This window comes from Ceratosolen solmsi, unplaced genomic scaffold (genome assembly GCF_000503995.2).
Source record: "Ceratosolen solmsi marchali unplaced genomic scaffold, CerSol_1.0 scaffold14, whole genome shotgun sequence".
Lineage (NCBI taxonomy): Eukaryota > Metazoa > Arthropoda > Insecta > Hymenoptera > Agaonidae > Ceratosolen > Ceratosolen solmsi.
Genome location: NW_011948420.1, coordinates 8,790,942 through 8,810,067, shown reverse-complemented (window position 1 = coordinate 8,810,067; position 19,126 = coordinate 8,790,942). Strand labels below are relative to the sequence as shown.

The 19,126-nt window shown below is 30.8% G+C and overlaps 2 protein-coding genes across 2 annotated transcripts; one reads left to right on the top strand and one right to left on the bottom strand.

Annotated features, from left to right (window-relative positions):
• Positions 1-3,993: 3,993 nt before the first annotated feature.
• RpL36A (ribosomal protein L36A) lies at positions 3,994-5,572 on the top strand. The gene is made up of 4 exons (XM_011498143.1): positions 3,994-4,088; positions 4,467-4,640; positions 5,284-5,400; positions 5,487-5,572. The coding sequence occupies exons 1-4, from the start codon at positions 4,086-4,088 to the stop codon at positions 5,505-5,507; spliced, it is 315 nt and encodes a 104-aa protein (XP_011496445.1). The 5' UTR covers positions 3,994-4,085; the 3' UTR covers positions 5,508-5,572.
• Positions 5,573-5,598: 26 nt separating this feature from the next.
• On the bottom strand, positions 5,599-6,613 carry CCDC53 (Coiled-coil domain containing 53). The gene is made up of 4 exons (XM_011498142.1): positions 6,435-6,613; positions 6,143-6,307; positions 5,782-6,065; positions 5,599-5,706 (listed from the first exon to the last, which is right to left on the bottom strand). Exons 1-4 carry the CDS (start codon positions 6,483-6,485, stop codon positions 5,640-5,642), a joined length of 567 nt encoding a protein of 188 aa, XP_011496444.1. The 5' UTR covers positions 6,486-6,613; the 3' UTR covers positions 5,599-5,639.
• Positions 6,614-19,126: the final 12,513 nt, after the last annotated feature.

Sequence of the window (19,126 nt, the reverse complement as noted above, 5' to 3'; positions counted from 1 at the left end):
AGTAGGCTCTTCTAGGAAATATTTTAATCTAGAATCCTCCAGATGGCAACGCTGTAGGTATCTTCATTACCCACTTTAACATCATCACATTTTTCAATAAATATTCTTTTACATTTTATCGTTCGCTTATTGCATTAGCATCGTCGTTTAAGCCTTACGGTATGTCATTCAACTTAGTCCCATAATTCCTTACGATTATTGAACATTAATTTTTTAAATTTGTAGCCCTTCGAGCACGAGCTCTCGGGACGATGGTTGTAGTAAAACGCTTGGGTATGAAGATTGAAAATGATTCCGAGTCATTCGAGTCGTTTGCATCCATCGTTCGATCTATCCTTTTAACGTAACGTAAGCAGCCACGGGTTTTAGTTTGATTTTTATAGCAAAGCTTGGAGAGTCCCGTGCGCGCTTATGAAAAGCACCGATATGCAATATATTTCTTATAATGAAAAACAAGTATGCAGAATGTATAAATAGTTTGTTAAAAATATCGAAGTACGTACGGCGACACATTATAAGCCGATCATGGGAACAAAGGAAAACTCTATTGGGCGCAATGAAAAAAAAAATACATATCCTGCCAATGCCCCCGATTGGCAGACTTAACATTGTCATATTTATTATCGTCTGGAGGAATAATAGTATGCCGTTGGATTAAAATATACGATAAAATAGTATCGGAATTCGCGCAGAAGGTGTGCATGAGGGCACACATGCGAAGCTACGCACGCAGGAGTAGAAGAGCCGGAAAAATCCGTGGAAAAAGAGCCGGCAACATCGCACACGATCTCATCATCCTCTATGCCGTCGAGTGTATGGTATTGCCGTTTCACGTTTCAAACGGCGCTCGGGCTTTGTTCAAAAATGAAGATGGCGCGGCTTTGAAAGCCGATAAAACGCCCAAACGCACGATCCCAACGGGCGTGAATTAATTTTACGGATGTAAAATTTCAGTGGCGAGCGTTTGACCGAGTATGGCCGTATTTTCTCTCACCGCCTCGTCGAGAAAGATAAGAAACAGTAACTCGACATGGGACCAGACGTGAATGGCGGTGGGGGTGGGGAGGGGGGGGGTCGATAACAGCTGACAATCTGATAACCGCTAGCGGGAAAAAATGCCGGCTTCGAAGGAACAGCAGAAAAACGCGGGATTACGATAGTGTTAGTGTATAGACGTCGATCTAGTATGGCTCGTCGATATGCGTGGCGCCAAAATATAATGTGAATGGAAAGCGCAAGTTGCACGGTTATGCGAGTGACAGTTTCGGGCTGAAAAAATGACCGCGTCAAGGATGTCGCCCGAGCGCACATTGGCACGATACGCGCTGCACAAGAAAGGAGGAGAGGAGAGAGAGAGAGAGAGAGAGAGAGAGAGAGAGTGAGAGAGGAATCGGTGTATGTTTGTAAGAGGGGCGAAGGGAGAGGAGAAAAGAAGATAAGCCTGGTTCGCGTATCGTGCGCCCTTCTCTTTCTCTCCTCCTCCCTCGGCTAGTATAAGGCTCCATGTAGTCCCGAGTACCGACATCTTTTCGATAATCTAAACCCCTCGCTCGCTCTCGTTTTCGACTTGTTGAGTCTCAATACATACGCGTTAAAAAAAATCGATCTTCCCCACCTTTGCTCGCTCTCTCTCTCTCTCTCTCTATCTATCTCTATCTCTCTATCTCTCTCTCTGTCACACACGCACATGCGCGCGCGCACACACACTGATATCTCTCATGCTTATTCGAAAGCGTAGCGCGCGCGTTCCAAAATGACAAGCCCGAGGCCAAAGGCACATATAAGCGCGCCTCGTGCCGACGAGATTTACGTTCACCCTGGCCGCCGTAGTCAAAGCCCATGGGACTCGGACATACAGCTTTTTTGCCGCGCGCGCGCCCCATCGTGACGCGAAGCTGCTCCCAAACGGAAAAACGAGAAAAGAAGAGGAAGGAGAAAGCGCGCGAGGGCTGCACGTCGGATATTCGGCCCTCTTGCCCTCTCATTCTCACCCCCCCCCCCTCTCCTCCACCTCTTCCTTCTTACACTCTCATTCTTCAACCAACAACCCCCATTGAAGCTTAAGTCCTTCGACATAGTCGGGCTCCCGGGCCTTCCGCAGTCCCGCGCACACAGACACGTGACGTCCCTGTTCGTGAGCTTCTCGATCTTTGAGCGGCGTTGGTTGCTACTATTGCACGTCGCGGGCGGTGAAGCAAGGGGGACGCGTGCGCTATGCAGCAGCAGCAGCAGCAGCAGCAACGGCGGCGGCGGCGGCGGCGGCGGCAACCGCCTCGTGTTCCGCGCGGTGCGCGGGAGGGGCTCGATAGAAATAAAGGACGGAACTGGTGGAAACGAAGCATCTACGTGCCCTCTGCGGATTTTATCCTGTACTTGGCAGACGACGGTGACGGTCCATGTGCTTTATAACAACGTCATCTTATTTATTTATATTCGACGATGCTTGGTCAATTAGCGTCCAATTATGCATAAATGTCGGCTATTAATTTGTTGCTGTTGAGCCCAATTCGAATGTCTATTGGAGCGCGTGCGTGCGCTTTTAAACTTGTCGATCGGATATGTGCCAGGAAATGGTACAAAACCAAAATGATTATTCAACTCGTTATTACGTACTTGAGCGCCCGTGCTTTCTTGAAATGGAGATATTGTAATAACGACGATAATCATAGCCGTAAGTAATAGATCTAATGATAAATAATAAATAATAATGTAAATGACAAGCTAAATATTGTACTCGATGCTGCTATGGGACGTCTGCGTGTGTGTGTCTGTGTGAGACTCGAGTATTTATAGAGCACACGTTGCACGGTGGGGCACAGGTGTAGGTAATAAAAACCTAGCGACGCTAATAAGTTTGACAACAAAAATTTGGGAGTCTAGGCCGAAGAAATGTCGATGGCACGTATTAGACGACGTAGGCAGTGGGGGCTGACGGAGGGGAAATATTGAAAATTCGAGGCGTTAGGGATTTAAGAGAACGGCCGGTATTTCGACTAGGCGGCGTCCTTTTGTACAAACTTGGGACATTATAGGAGGATTGGGGATAAATAGTCGTTAAAAGTATGTAAAGTATATCGTTATATAGAACGATCGAGGATTATGTATGCCTGGGCTTTACGTTCGGCTGCGGATCTTTTTTCCACTGGCATCCTAAGTGACGGTGAGAGCTGGTATGTGAATCATTTATTTTTCTGAAAATTCAATGCAGTCCCAACTACATTTCGAGAAAGGAGGAAAGAGAGAGCGAGAGCCGTCGTTCGCCGGCTTCTCACATTCTCCGTGTCGCTTGCTCAGCACTTGTATACTACTTCTACGTAAATCTCCATTCTCTCTCTCTCTCTCTCTCTCTCTCTCTCTCTCTCTCTCGCTCGCTCTCGCTCGCTCTTTGTTATGCACGCGCGCTCAAACTACGCACACATAGCAGACGCGCGCGCGCAGGTCGCCGCCACCGCCGCCGCATACATAACTCGATGCAGTGTTTATTGCGCTTATAAATACGATAGGGCATATTCTGTCGCATGGACGCGGGATTAAAACAAAAATTAACTACTAAATAAGAACACAAGACGACTCGCGATCAATTATCGCGATTTGATATATTATGATTCATCGTGCATGCACAGCCGCCAGCGGTAATACAAATATTTTAAGAAATATTATTTTATTATTGTTTTCCCTCTCATCGCCGTCATCCCGAAACATGTAATCCATCCATGAAATTACAACGTTGATTTCGGTTGTCGGTCGTATCGGTCGCCGGTGTGTAAGCAAACGTAAGTACTTCTCTCTCGCCTTTGCGCTCCACTGCGCTCTACAATCTCCATAACGCGCCAAATCGGCTGTCCTTTACACCTCGATAATCCGACAAATGGCATAATCGCACACAGTGGCAATTTGAAATTGAAATGGGAATATGAGAATTTTTTTTTCAAACGACTCTTATTTCGCTAAATAATTCGGATATTCAAATGCATTTAACGAGTCAGGTCGGTCTGATGCTCCTCTATCACTTAGATGTCGCCACATTCGACTTCCCATAAAATACATACGACGTTTTCACTTCCTTTTCCTTCCATACATCCAAAATGGTAGGTGAATAAAGTTTATAATAATGGTAATGTAATCCAATGTCATCATTATCATCGGAGCGCGATAAACTGATAAAATGCATGTTAATCGAATGTATGTATTTGTTATTAATTAATCTATGCAGTCAATTTTTAATTTTCGCCTCCTTGATATGTTGATGACATTGGCTGACTTAACCTGCAATTTACACTGGCAGTACCATAATACAAGTAAAGCTCGTGTTTGTCAATTAATTATAAGTTCTATCGTTGCACGTATGTCATTCGTTGGATTTTACATGGGATTATTATAATTTTTCACGAAATCATTAAAATCAAGGGTATAAAAATGAATATTTACTTCCAAATTGTAAACTCAATGGACGATCTTAATTTTAGGTGAATGTACCTAAGCAAAGGCGCACATTTTGTAAAAAGTGTAAAGTACACAAGCCTCATAAAGTAACACAGTACAAAAAAAGTAAAGAACGACACGCGTCGCAGGGAAGAAGACGTTATGATCGTAAACAGCAAGGATTTGGTGGACAGACAAAACCTATTTTCAGAAAAAAGGTAGGTTATAAGAAATTCATGTTCTACTTAATAAAAGGCATTATCTCGTCGATTGTTATTAGTAAATTATAATGGTGGCTTGCGTAAGATATTTTTTTTTTTTTTTTTCTTTAATTCAACATTAATATATTCATAATGCTCCTTAATGAGAAAGTCTTTAGTTAAGAAATTAATCTAATTTATTGTAAACCAGTTCCTTAATAATAGTATTAAACATAACGTTTGATCTTTGTCTGTATTTATCTATAATAATATTTGTACTGCCAACGAATTTAACAATAAATTTATATTTCATTGTAGTGGATTTTGTATTATACGTTCTAATGAAAATCTTATGTTTTATTCAAGATAAATATTTGAATTTGGTACGAAATAATACCAATCCTTGATATTGCCTGAATTAGTATTATTAAAGATTTGGCTTACCTTCAATAAGTGATATAATTAAATGTTTGTATTTTAATTGAAGCTCCGTTAGATAGCGATAGTCTCCAAATGAACAACTTGGCTAAATATTTATATCAAATTGTTCATATTAGTTATATTATCGATATAATAAATTACTTATTCAAACGATAAATATTATTATTATTACTACTATTATATTGTATTAAATTATTAATATAAGAGTTTCACCTAACAGGCTAAGACCACAAAGAAAATTGTTTTAAGAATGGAATGCACAGAGTGCAAGTATAGAAAACAAATTCCCCTTAAGCGTTGCAAACACTTTGAACTTGGTGGCGACAAGAAGAGAAAGGTAAGGCAATATCTTAAAACTGGTTTAAACTTAACGTTGTTTACACGTCAATTTCTTCAAAAAAATATTTTATTTTTATTTTTTAGGGTCAGATGATTCAGTTCTAAGAAGTTAACTTAATTTCTAACTTTAAGGAACTGTATTTAATAAAACAATAAATCATTTAATTTGTGGTTTGTATTTTCATTTATTTTTAACATCTGTACAACGAGAAAGTGTATGTGTAACTTACATTTGCTTCAACCATTCGCATTTACATCTGGATTTATATCAGGTTTTGTTTTTGGTACTAATTGATTTGGATTACTATTAAAATGATAAAAATTGTTATATGAAAAAAGTATAGAGAAGTTATTTATAAATTACATAAGTATATCTTACTCTAATATACGTGAATCCAATCCTTCTTGTTCCATACTTAATTTAACAGCTTGCTTTGGTACACCGAAGTGAATCATTTTAAAATATTTCTCATACTGCGGATCTGAACTTACCGGCTGTGTCTCACTTTTCTCAACTGTCTGTTCGATCCGAATTACCTTATCGGATTCAACGATTTCAGGAACAGCAGCTTCAGCTTGTTTAACTTGTTCGCTTTTGCTTTCATTTTCAATTACGTTATCTTCGGTTTCTAATTTTGTGTCAACATGAGGAATAGATGAAAACTACGCAGAAATAAGGTGTTTCGTTATTCAAACATTACATATATCGAGTTTACTGACATTTAACAACAACGACCTACCCTTTGTTCTAAAATTTCTAACGCAGCTTCAATCTTTTGCAATTTGTCTTCAAATTCAAAAAATCTCTCCTCGCAAGACAGTGAAAATTTATTTAAAAATATTACCGTATGAGCAATAAAATGATTAATAAATGCTATTGTTCTTTTTTGATTTATAGGTGGAACCTGCCAAATAATATCAATATGCAATAAAATTGAGGTTACCTTTAGATTTGAATAAAATGCATGCGCAAATATATATACATATAAGCGCATATGTGTAAATTATATCTGTTTATAAACAATGTCAAACCTTTGTATAATCAATGGTAGGTTCAATTATAGGAATGTTATAGCCGCTCATATTGCAGATATTTAATTTTCAGTTTTCTTGTATTGTCACATATTCGACTTAACTGGTGACAAAATGTCATTGCTGGTACTACAAAAAAATTATTCAAGATGATAACTACAGTCAGACGTATTTCAAAATGGCGTTTGAAAGTTCACTTTGTCGAATGACGGTTAGATGGCGCAAAACTCCACATATATATATATATATATATATATATATATATATATTTAGAATTAAAGAAAATTTAAAATTATTCCTAATTGTTTTATTTTTAAAATCTAGCAAACATTTAATAATAGACGTATCATGTAATATTTAATATTATTGAAGGTTGAATTTTTTTAACCACTAGCGCCATTGATAATGACATTTTTAATTAATGAAAGTGAAAAGTACATAATTTTAAATGAAAATTTCTCTAATTTTTCCAATTGGTTTATCACATGTTATCAAATGATATATGTATGATAATTTTTTTCCTAAAACTCCATTATTAGATATGTAAATATTTAATCAATCACTAACATTATTATTATAAATTTGAGGAACAGTAAAACAATGTTGTTTACGGATAAAAAAAATGTTTGTTCTTTTAAATTTATAATTACAATCAAATACAAAATCGTTTTTCTATTGTTGAAATAATAAATCAATAAAACCATTTATCTAGCAACAATTGCGACAGATCGAATTTTTTTAAGAATTTTTATCGATACGTTTATTTCTAAACGTTATAGATATCCGTTAACTTCATCTTTATTAAATTTATGTATCAATATTATTATTATTATTAGGAAAAATAAGTCTTATAAAAAACTATAAATTGACAGACATTTAAATTTTACATTTCTAGAAGCTGCATGTGCGATTGACTTAATGATCTATTGATTGTAAATATCAACTTTGTTTATAAAGCAAACTCTTACAAAGCGACATTTATTTGCTGCAAATCACCGACTCAGAGTTTATATTTCGCAGATCGGTAAGCGGACACGGAGTTTAACTATTGTTGTTGTTGTTGTTGTTGTTGCCACCCCTCCCCCTCCCAACCCCGCGCAAAATCCTTCACTCTCAACAGTAGCCAAAGATCTATCCTCCTCGCCCATTCTCACACCGATAATTGAATTTTCTCACTTTTTGCCCAAACGACACTCACTTTGATTTGCCGATCATCTCTTATCTTAAACTTTCATTTTCTTTTATATAAAATTACAATTTACAATTTACAATAGTAATTTATATTTGCAATTGTACTAAAAAATACACTTATATATACTTATAATATCAGAATTTACAGTTGCGTCAATTATTAATATTTTACGAAATATAAAATTCGATAAATAGTAACCAATATAATTGAATAGTTTATTATCGTGAAATTAATCGCAATTATTGTTACAAGTATATGCTTTATTAATGAATTTATTTGATTTTATTTCATCTGACGATGTATTTGTCAAAATAATGATTTAAGCACCGAACCGAAGACAAAAAAATTGTTGTATATTATCCGCATGTTATTCCACTAGATAAAGTGTACATTAAAGACTCTTATAAGCCTTTTCAATTATATTCACTGACCGCTTCAGGATTATTCAGAGTAATTAAATAATGAAATTCCCATTTCTACTGAAAAATAGCATTATTTTATCAATTTTGAAGTTTTAACTTTATATTTGTGCTATTAAAATTTTTACAATATTCTATCATTACTATTATTATATTATAAGAACGTCGTTATGTAAAAATACAATTCGTGCAAAATTTGAAGTTCGTTTAATAATGGATAACGTTAATTTTAAAGAATTTGCCAAGAAAACTAACGACATTTTACGTTATGACGACGATTGTTTATGTACATAAAATCTATATTGTTAATTTTCAAACGGACTTTGTGTAAATTTCAAAGTATTGTGTAGATTATATTTTTGTAATAGAATATTTCACGAATCAATTGATTTAGAATACAAAGTTTTTTTGTCACGTGTTTATTATTAATTATTGTTGAATTAATCATTAAATTAGTAGGATGAAATAATATTGAAAATGTTTAAAAGCGGTGTTAAACATACGATTTCTTTTTTTTTTTTAACTTTTCAGTTTTAAATAATTTTTACAATAATTATACATTTTAATTAAGAAATAGGAAATAACGTGAGCACATACCAGTTAAAACTTTTAATATATTGTTTTTCAAATAATCGAAACATATAAAAATTCTGAATTTTTTAAGATTTAAAATACTTTTTTTTCATACGCTTTATTAACAACTTATTTTTCCCATAAATTAATATAATTTTTTAATATTCATACATTAAATTTGAAAGGCATCGTAATTATAAATTACACGCTATGATAAACTGTATAAACGTGAACATTTTTGCATTATTCGATAAATATTTTTAATTTCAAAAAAATTTTTAATACATTTTACATTTTAACACGTATACAGGACACTTTAATCCATCCGATCGTTTATTAATTATGAAGTGCATTAAATTCAATCACTTTTCTATCAAATATAATGTCTCGCATTGTATGTTGCACCAAGTCAATATTTATGTGGCCAATTTTATATAATTTGATGTTATCTAACATATTATACTATGATATTGTATACTAATTTTAGTAATAAAGAATTTCTACATTTACAGTTCGAATGTCTTTATCGTCTAGTAAAAATATCTATAAATCACAATAATACTTGGTTACATGGCTGAAGTAGAAAAGTTATAAAAGAAGTGCTAAGAAATTTGATAAAAGTGTAACATTTGCGATACAAAAGAAGAGATTTAACTTATGACGCAGTGAACTAATTTTCACAAACTTGAATAAATGAATTATATTAAAATAGCCAACTAAGGATGCTAATAAAATAATGATTGAAATCGCGTCTTTGCTCATTTCAAAATTACTGCTTGGCCCATTCAATGGAAGAGAAAACTTGCCTTGTATTTGTATTCGAATGCCTTAAAAAAAAAATTGTATATGCAATTACAAAACATTAGAAAGCATTTTCAAAAATTCTCATTTCATCGTTTTATATAATGAATAGTTATACTATGATATAATAAAATGCAGTCGTTTATATGACTCCAGAATGAATGATAAAAATAAAAATATTTTCCCATATATTTGCCTATACTATGATGATAGCAAATTATTTATAATGAGTACAACATTATTTAATGACAATTTTATTGTAATTATATTGCAATATAATAAATATAAAATCATACTTATGGATTAATTATTTGCGAGTAGGATATAAAGTTTTGCATTTACATATGATTGAAAAATGCAGAAACAAATATATTTTCACAATTAAATACTGTATTCTGGCATTTAATAAAGTCATAAAAATCCTATACTTACAATAATAATAATAATAATAATAATAATAATAATAATAATAATAAATAACTTATTTATTTATAATATATTGATGAATGATAGTTAGATTAACGAATAATCCACATGCATACTCACAATTTTACAAATTATTGCAAATATTTCATAAAGATAGTGATTAAAAAAATTAATTATTTTATATCATATTGATTGATTATTCCATCAAGTTCAAGATAATTTAATAATTAAAAAAAAAAAAAAAAACGGAACTTGTATTTTCTGAAATGTCTAAAATATTAAATTTATTAAAACTTCTCCGTTCAATCATGTAAATTGTAAAAAATCATTAGAAAGAAAAAACTTTAGAAATGTAAGGTTTATTGTAATGTATCAATTGCTGTGGATATAAAGTAATTTTCACTTCAATTAATTATATTGCAATTAATCGAATATTTCATATTGATTCGTAATATAAAGAAAATTAACTTATATACATTTACAACGCTAACTAAATAAATAATGGAAGTGTCTGTTTTATTTATGATTAAAAAGTCTAAATCGTACATACAATGCTAATTTAACTTTACGTAAACAATTATAAAGATAAGAACATTCTCCTCGAACATACATTTTTATAACGCATAATTGTCAATAAATCAATATGAAGATGCTTTAGAGACAATAAGTATTGACATTGGCAAAATTTATATTTATACGCCACACCCGAATTATAAATTTATACTAAAGTAACACTACACGTAATTTTGTTAAAAAATTAATAAAAAAAAAAAAAAAAAAAAAAAAAAAAAAAAAAAAAAAAAAAAAAAAAAAGGAAACATTAAAATCTGTGCATAGATTTGATAATTTTATACATCCGATGATTTCGTCCTTCAAGTCTTGAAACAAAAATTAGCAAGTATTTCTTTAGAAAATATGGTTAAAATTATTTGTATATTATCTTATAAATAACAGTTTTTTATCAACGGGAATTTGCAGTCTTAGTCGAAGTCTTGTATCAAATCACGCAAAACATAAATTGAATAATAAAATTGTCTCGATCGATAAAATTATTCCATATAATTGATATCTTTTCTAATATATAATAGAAATAACAAATATAAAGCAACAAAAACCAAACAATATGTAGAATAAAAAAATTTCTAATACAACCATTTGCTTTATAAATAAAAATAAATCAATTCTAAAAGTTCGAATACAAAGAAAAAACATGTTTCTTTTACAAAGTGAGATCTTATAATTTTATTATATTTTATTATGTAGACGAATTCATAACTGGCATGCAGGAAATGCAATAATTAAAGAAAATTATGAAATAATCATTATAACAAGTTTTAGTAAGTGATACAATAAATTTAATTAATTAATTAATTAATTAATTTTATATCAAAACAAATACTAGTGAGAGTTTAATAAGGAATCTCAATGAATAATTTGCATGTCGCATAATAACAGTTGATTATGCGAAACGTCTTTTTCATAGATTATTATTTAATAATAATAATAATAATAATAATAATAATAATAATAATAATAATCAATTAATAGTGTCATATTTTAGCAATATTGTGATATGTAAATATAGGAAAGTAAAGCAATATTGTAAAGAAATTAGAAATAGAATAATTATAATGTAACATTCATGTATAAAATAAATGCAAAGATTTATTTTAACGATAAATTGAAAAAAAATTAATCATTTGGAAAATTCTGGTTATGCGGTGATAAAAGACAGCGCGTAAATAAATATTATGACAGTCTCATAAGCATCGATGGGCAATTAATCGATCGATACTCACTTAAAACAGGAGAATCGATACTATTGCGTCAACATTAAAATCCTATGATTTTGTTTTATAATTTTAATTAGAAGAGAGAGAGAGAGAGAGAGAGAGAGAGAGAGAGAGCGAGTATAATAATATGAAAAATCTTAACGAAGACAATGGATACAAAAAGGATTGAAAATATCACGGAAATATATAGAGAAAAGTTATTAGTAGCCATGAATGATCGACTGTGCATTTAACATTAATTAAATATAATATATAAACAATGAATTCGTAAGACATTTGACACACATTCTGTGGAAATTTTAAATCGTAATAAAGTAATGATGTAATAAATAAAATTAACATCGAGAATGAAAGTTACGAGGATAGCGATTATCCGAATTACTATGAAATCTGTATAAAAGTGTTGGAATAACAATTCTAAAGATTATTATTATTGCTGACATTATAGAAAATCTTCGGTATTTTGGAAATTGTACGAGAAAATTAAAAATAGACGACACCACATAGACGGCTGGATAGATAAATTATATAAAATAAATTTTAGATAAAACCAAAACTTAACATTATAATGAAAATAAAGTAAGATTTCATCATATTCTTTCTCTTTTTTTCGTCCTCAACTCTCGCAGTAAAGTATTCATTAATTACAAATAAAGTTTCATACGACTCATCATGCCTCTGTAAATTGCAATGATTATTGTAAGATAATTGTAAAATCAAAATAATCAAACCGATCTATTTATTATATGTTTAATGAGGAGATTAAAAGAATCGAAGATGCAATAAGTCTTTAAAGTAAAATTTTGTAATAAATATTTTCGTTCTTACGACTGTAGAAAATTATTTTTATAACACTCTAGATTACATAAACTCTTGGAATAGAATAAAATTCTCCGCTCAAATTTTTCATATTAAAACAGTAAGAGCTTGATTAAATTATCTATCGTTTTGATGGATTCTTAAATATTTTCATCTTTTTGCAGCCCCTTTACATCTATCTGGCTTTAAATGAGCGATTTTTAACTAATCTCCCCTGGAAAATAGCTGATTTAGAGAATTTTATAGACAAATTTCTATAAATAGGATGTCCATTATATTTACAAGATGGTAGACCGGTCACGCGAAGCTAAAGTTGTATCGTTTAACTGCCCATTCGCATCTATCGGCTTAACTCGGCTGATCGTTGGGTTATAGGTAATATAATCTGTAAAATATTATAGATTATAGAGTAAATCGTAATAACGAAGGAATTTAAGATTAATTTCATATTACGTTTCCTTTTAAATAATAAAGCCATTCTATATGAATTTCAAGTTGAAAATCATTATTGATTATTTTTCAATCTACAAATTATTAAAGCAGCACAATATTGATAAATCAACACTATTATTATTTTATCGAAAGTGGAAAGAGAAACGATTGCAATTTAAGGAGGTGCTTGATTATTAGTACGTGATTCATGAATTAACGAGCAAATCATCGAAATTTACGTTGGTTTAAGCAATATTCAAGCCCAACAATCGTCTAATGACATTAGCAGTTGTAATAAAAATATATTTATAGCATTGAAAATGAATATTGTGATTATTTAAAATAATGTTTACTCCACAAGTTTCATTATATTTCTGAAACTGCCAACTAAACTATATGCATGGCAAATTTTATTTTAATAATGTATACGATAAATAAATTAATAAAAGAAAAAATTGAAAAAAGTAATTTATTTTTACTATGATAATACATTTGCATATAGGATATTTGTTGAAAGAAGAGCGAATGTAATATTGAATATACATACGGGGGGAAAAAAAAAAGTTAGAATCTTCTTTAAATTAAATCATTAAATAATAAACCAAATCATTCATATTATTAGACATTTTTAATAATTTGGCTATAACAGCAAGAAGAATATTTCAATTTATATTAAATTAGATAAATAAAATAGATTCATTATTGAAAATTACGATATTACTATTTTATTACGTTATTAACTTAATATAGTATATTATTCAATTGAATAAATAAATTGTAAATAATTTAAATCTGAATATTTGGATGTTTTTAAATTTGATTTAAAACAAAGAATATATATATATATATATATATATATATATATATATATAATTGGAAAATCAGCTCATCAATCAATCATAGCCGGAAGCAATATTTTTGAGTTATTATTGGTCCACGAGTAGCGTTGAACTCGCGATAAATAATTAAGAGAATAAGAAAGCGAGAACGAGAGATCCCGATGAGGAATATAAAATGTTGTACGGGCAAGTGTGCAACAAGAAGTTGCCAATAATGCATTGAGCTTCTTTCCAACGCCATTTTCGGCCATATTGTATACTTAAAGTGCCAGTCGTCAATTAATGCTAAATTCTCATTTTTTCCTTACTCGTTTCGCCATCCCCCATTTACATGGCGAATTCTCTCGCATTATAAACCATTGGCAATTATATAATTTGTCCTTAAAATAGTATTTTTATCAATAAGATAAAGAGGAGAATGTTACGTAAAACACTCGTCGGTATTACTTACTTATGATTTAATCATGACATCCTTTCAACGTCCTTAAGCTATTGATATATTTAGGTATTCTTTACTCTTTTTTCTTCCTCTATTATCCTTAATGTTGACTGCATATGCCTTCCCATCATTTACTAATTAAGCTCTCATCGAACAATGGGAACAATTAAGCCGATGTATATTACATAATTCAAGCAATTTCTATCGCCACGCTAGTTTATCATCCATTGTATTTTTTAATATCCGCAACATCATTGTATCATCATACTGCTATATTATTTTTAGATGTGCCGCTATAAAACAATGGATTATTAATGTTTAATCTTTTTATTAGGTCTTAAGTGTATAAGTGTGAGCGACGTGAAAGCATAATCATATATTTCAATATCTTTGGAAACTGGATGAAAGTTATTCTATACAATAGGCTGTCTAATGCATTTAACCAACATATTTCTATTATAATTATGCTTAGCATTAGCATATCTCACTTAATATAATTTCCTATTTGTTGAATTTGTAGTGGCCAATATAATTTTTTACTATGTCACGCGCTTCTACTTATAATTACATTTTTACTTAAAACTTATTACTGCACGCGGAGAGTTACAAACAAAACAAAAAACAATAATCTTCGTTAAAATGCAATATTACAATTTTCATCTCGGTGAAACGATATAGCAAGTATAGATTTTATTTGCGAAAAAAAACTTGTTCCATAAGTCTTGGATCTTCGCCGGTAACGACGAGTTGCTAAATTATCGATCTCTCGATCCCCTCGCAATCGCAGCTGAAAATACGACGTTGAAAGTCCTTTGTGACTTCTAAATGATTTACTATTAATGTTATTTCTCGCTCGCTTCTCGACCTCCGTTGAAGAGTCGCTGCCGCCGCGCAATCATGGCTATCAATCTTTTTTTCATTAGTACTTAGCCCTCGGTTAATCCACGTCCAGGCTCCGCTACCACAACAACTCGTATTTCTCTTAATACTTACTTTCTCAAAATCCGAATTACAATAAAATATACGATTTATTAACATTCCCTTTAATACAATACGACTCCCCTAACACTACATTTAACTTCGTTTAAAAAATTTAATTCCATATTTTAATGCAAAATTTTATTGCAAAACATGACAACCTCGTCCCTCGTCACCGGGTAAAGTAGATAATTCGTATTACAATAGATTTAAAATTTTTGGTTTTATTTAGTTTTAGTGAAATAATAATACCTTCTATGAATTCGACATTCGGTCGCTTTTCAATCACGCCGATTATCCTTATCTATAGGATGAAAGTCTAAACGTCTAAAACGACTATTAATCACTACCCATGAAATTTATAATATAAATGTTACTTCTAAGAATGTCAAAATTTTGTTCATGAGGTCAAAAATTTATATTTTGAAAATATTTTTAACTATTTACTTCCTACGTACGAACAGTATTAACATTTATTTGCTGCAAATCACCGACGTAGAGTTTCTATTTCGCAGATCGGTAAGCGGACACGGACTTTAACTATTATTGTTGTTGTTGTTGTTGTTGTTGCCACACCCCCACCCTCCAACCCCGCGCAAAATCCTTCACTCACAACAATAGCCAAAGATCTGTCCTCCTCGCCCATTCTCACACCGATAATTGAATTTTCTCACTTTTTGCCCAAACGACACTCCCTTTGATTTGCCGATCATCTCTTATCTTAAATTTTCATTTTCTCTTTGCTCAAATTCCATCTTTGTTATATATCTTTTTTTTTTTTTGTTTTATATAAAATTATGGCACGAGTTTATCTATTGAATTAGGTAAGTTTCATATTTTACGTGCTCGCATAATGGAGTGACACCGATTAATCATTTAAATTTCAGAATGAGTTGTCACTTAATGTAGAAATGTAAATATTCTGAATGAAAATTGTGCTATAGGAAAGCATAAAGCGATCTGACATTATTGTCCGTACAAAAGTACCAACACAACAAATGGAATTTGTATTTTATGCTTTAAAATGAAATAGTTGTGTTCGTTTCACTCACCCATACACAATTCTCATTTATCTTTTATATAAAATTATATTATATATATTTATTCATTACATTTTGCCAAATATACTTTACGTTAACATTTATTTACTAATTCCTTAAATCTGTACTTAGTCGCGCGTACTTTAAATAATTTCGAAACAGCTTAATTGATAAATCTTATGTTGTAAACTGATTTTTTTGAAGATTTATTCCATAATATTACGTTTTCACGCACAACGATTAATAGTTGAATTAAATTACTTTTAATAGAATAGCATTAGTCATAAATATTGTTATACGATTTTGAAATAAATGATAAAAAAAAAAAAACAGACATCCATATTAGGTATTCCAGAAAGTAAATTCTTAGAAAGTAAATTCATAATAAATTTAAGTAATTTAATTTTAATTTGCAGTGAGTCTGCATGGATTAAAAGGTATTTAATAAGATTCTAATGCTTTTAATTGTTATTTATGATACAATACATGCCCCGTTTGGTTTTAATGGGAGGGAGAGGAGAGAGAGAGAGAGAGAGAGAGAGAGAGAGAGAGAGAGAGAGAGAAAATTTTTAATATCAAACAATAATGATTTTTTTCTTTTTTCTTTTTTTTTTTTTAATTCTAATCTTATTTAATATATTAAAATTTTTGTCTGAACTAATTATTTTAGCAGTGCTACGTTTCTCCATTAAATGATTATTTATGGAGAATTCGAAGTAATTTCATGTAAAAATTGTTACGAATGGCGAGAATCTAATGGGATATTTATTATTATAAGCTAGAGGTAATGCGATTTCTAAAATGTTGCTCTACATCTAATAATAATTGCCTGATTAATTTTTGTTAAAAGCAATTGTCGTGTTAAGCCATGCGAAGGAAGTGCAGTTAAAACATCCTGTCATGTACATATGACAATAGACTTAACATTTATGTATAATTTGTTCTACAATGGCAATGGATACTTTATAACAATACTTCTAAGATAATATTTATTTTTATACAATTTATAATGCCTAGTAAAGTGAAATAAAGCCATCTTTCTTATTTCACCTAAACTGGATAAATTATGAATTGCAACATATTATGTGTGTATAACAATAAAATATAAGTTTTAAAAGATTAAAAATACATACACGTACGAGAATACCTCTTATGTACACACGCGCGCGCGCGCGCGCACGCACACACATATTTACGGAAATATTAATCTACAAGACGAAAAATCTTATCAGTTTATCAATAGCAGTTTTTAAATACGTTTTCTTAAAATTATGAAATATTATTATTATTAAATTATTACCGATTATAAATTAAATTTTTGTTCTAACTTTCATATCCACGCATTTTCTCTGCCTTCAACGATGGTTCGACTACAAGTTTTTTTCTTAACGGTTAATTCAAATTATAAACATCGACTGTTAACGGTGTAATATTGTTTTTTTAGCGGTTTTCAGTTGTTTTCAAATCATTTTCATTTTTTAGGATAAATTTAAATATGAGAATGGAGTGCACATCATTTTATCCTTGTTTCCTCAGAGGCAATGTGAATATAAATTAATTATTCGGTAATAGTATGCGCATACATTAGAATAATTTTTTGCAAACTGGAACTTAATATAATTTTGTTCATTTAATAAAATTATGTGACTTTTTGATAGCTTTAAACAAATGACGAAACACTTAGTAGAGCTTACATTCTTTCTTAAGTTGTTATCTAACTATAAACATTTAAGTGCTTGTGGTATTGCGTCGAAATCTGCATTGATAACATCAAATAATATTTTCTAAATAATAAGGGGGTTTTCTTAAAACTTAATAAGATATCATTTTCTTTTCACTCTCTTCGTTCCGCATATTTTCCTTTTATTATAATTTTTAATTATTGCCAATACTAATACTTAAATTGGATTTTTGTATATAAAGTTGAGTAGCCTAATTAATCATTTTGATAAAAAAAAAAAAAAGACAAAAATTCTTAAATAAAGAAATTCAAGAGAGTCGTAGATTTACGCTCAATATATATATATTTTTATTTTTAACGAAAATAATGATATGAAAATATCTTTGGTTTCGTTAAAAACAAAAAAATCCACCATATTTGTATAATTAATATAAATTTTAATGCGTATTTTTCTATATACACCTCTCCGTATGTGCGTGTGCGTGCGTGTGCGTGTGTGTTCTTTTTCTTTTTTTTCGCATTCAAATGTCATGTCAATTTTAAAGATTTTTAATTTTTTCAACACATTGTTTCTATACTTGTGAATAAAATTAAGAAAAATGTTTAATGTACAAGAATGCATCTCATAGTTATTCAAAAAGTTATCATGATCTGGATTATATTTCTTATTAATTTTTTGCTCCTCGCATTAAAGTGAATTAATAATATGCTTGAAATATCAATTTTTTGTAATAAAATTCTATGAATTTTCATCTTTTATTTTCCCATTTTTTATTCATTATTATTATTAAGCACTCGAATTCCTCAATTTTGCAACGACTTTTGCTCGTTTCTAATATTAACTCCTTTTTCACATTTATCATTGGCCCATATAGTTTGTTTGCATTTTCTTTCATAATAATCGGCTATGAATATTTTATAGCCTTCTTTGTTCCTTTTACACAATCGCCAATGGTTATCGCGATGGATCCATTCGAATATTTCAAAATCCTAATGAATTTTTAACGAGATGAAAAATATGCACGACAAGAAGTGCAAGCGCCGCAATGTAAATTCTTCTCGTTTCTTGAAGAGATAGAGAGAGAGAGAGAGAGAGAGAGAGAGAGAGAGAGAGAGAGAAGGAAGAAATAAAGAAACAAGCAAAACGACAGTTTTACGAAACAAAAACTCAAGTCTGTAACTTTAATTAAGAGTATGTTGAGCTGGTACGAACAGAGTCATGGTCATACTTTTAAATAAAATGTAGGCGTTCGTTCGCGT

Coding starts and splice junctions, on each gene's coding strand:
- RpL36A (XM_011498143.1), top strand. Junction 4,641..5,283: donor AACCTATTTTCAGAAAAAAG/GTAGGTTATAAG, acceptor TTCACCTAACAG/GCTAAGACCACAAAGAAAAT. Junction 5,401..5,486: donor GTGGCGACAAGAAGAGAAAG/GTAAGGCAATAT, acceptor TTTATTTTTTAG/GGTCAGATGATTCAGTTCTA.
- CCDC53 (XM_011498142.1), bottom strand. CDS start 6,485: ATGAGCGGCTATAACATTCCTATAATTGAACCTACCATTGATTATACA. Junction 6,066..6,142: donor TAGAAATTTTAGAACAAAGG/GTAGGTCGTTGT, acceptor ATTTCTGCGTAG/TTTTCATCTATTCCTCATGT. Junction 5,707..5,781: donor TTGGATTCACGTATATTAGA/GTAAGATATACT, acceptor TCATTTTAATAG/TAATCCAAATCAATTAGTAC.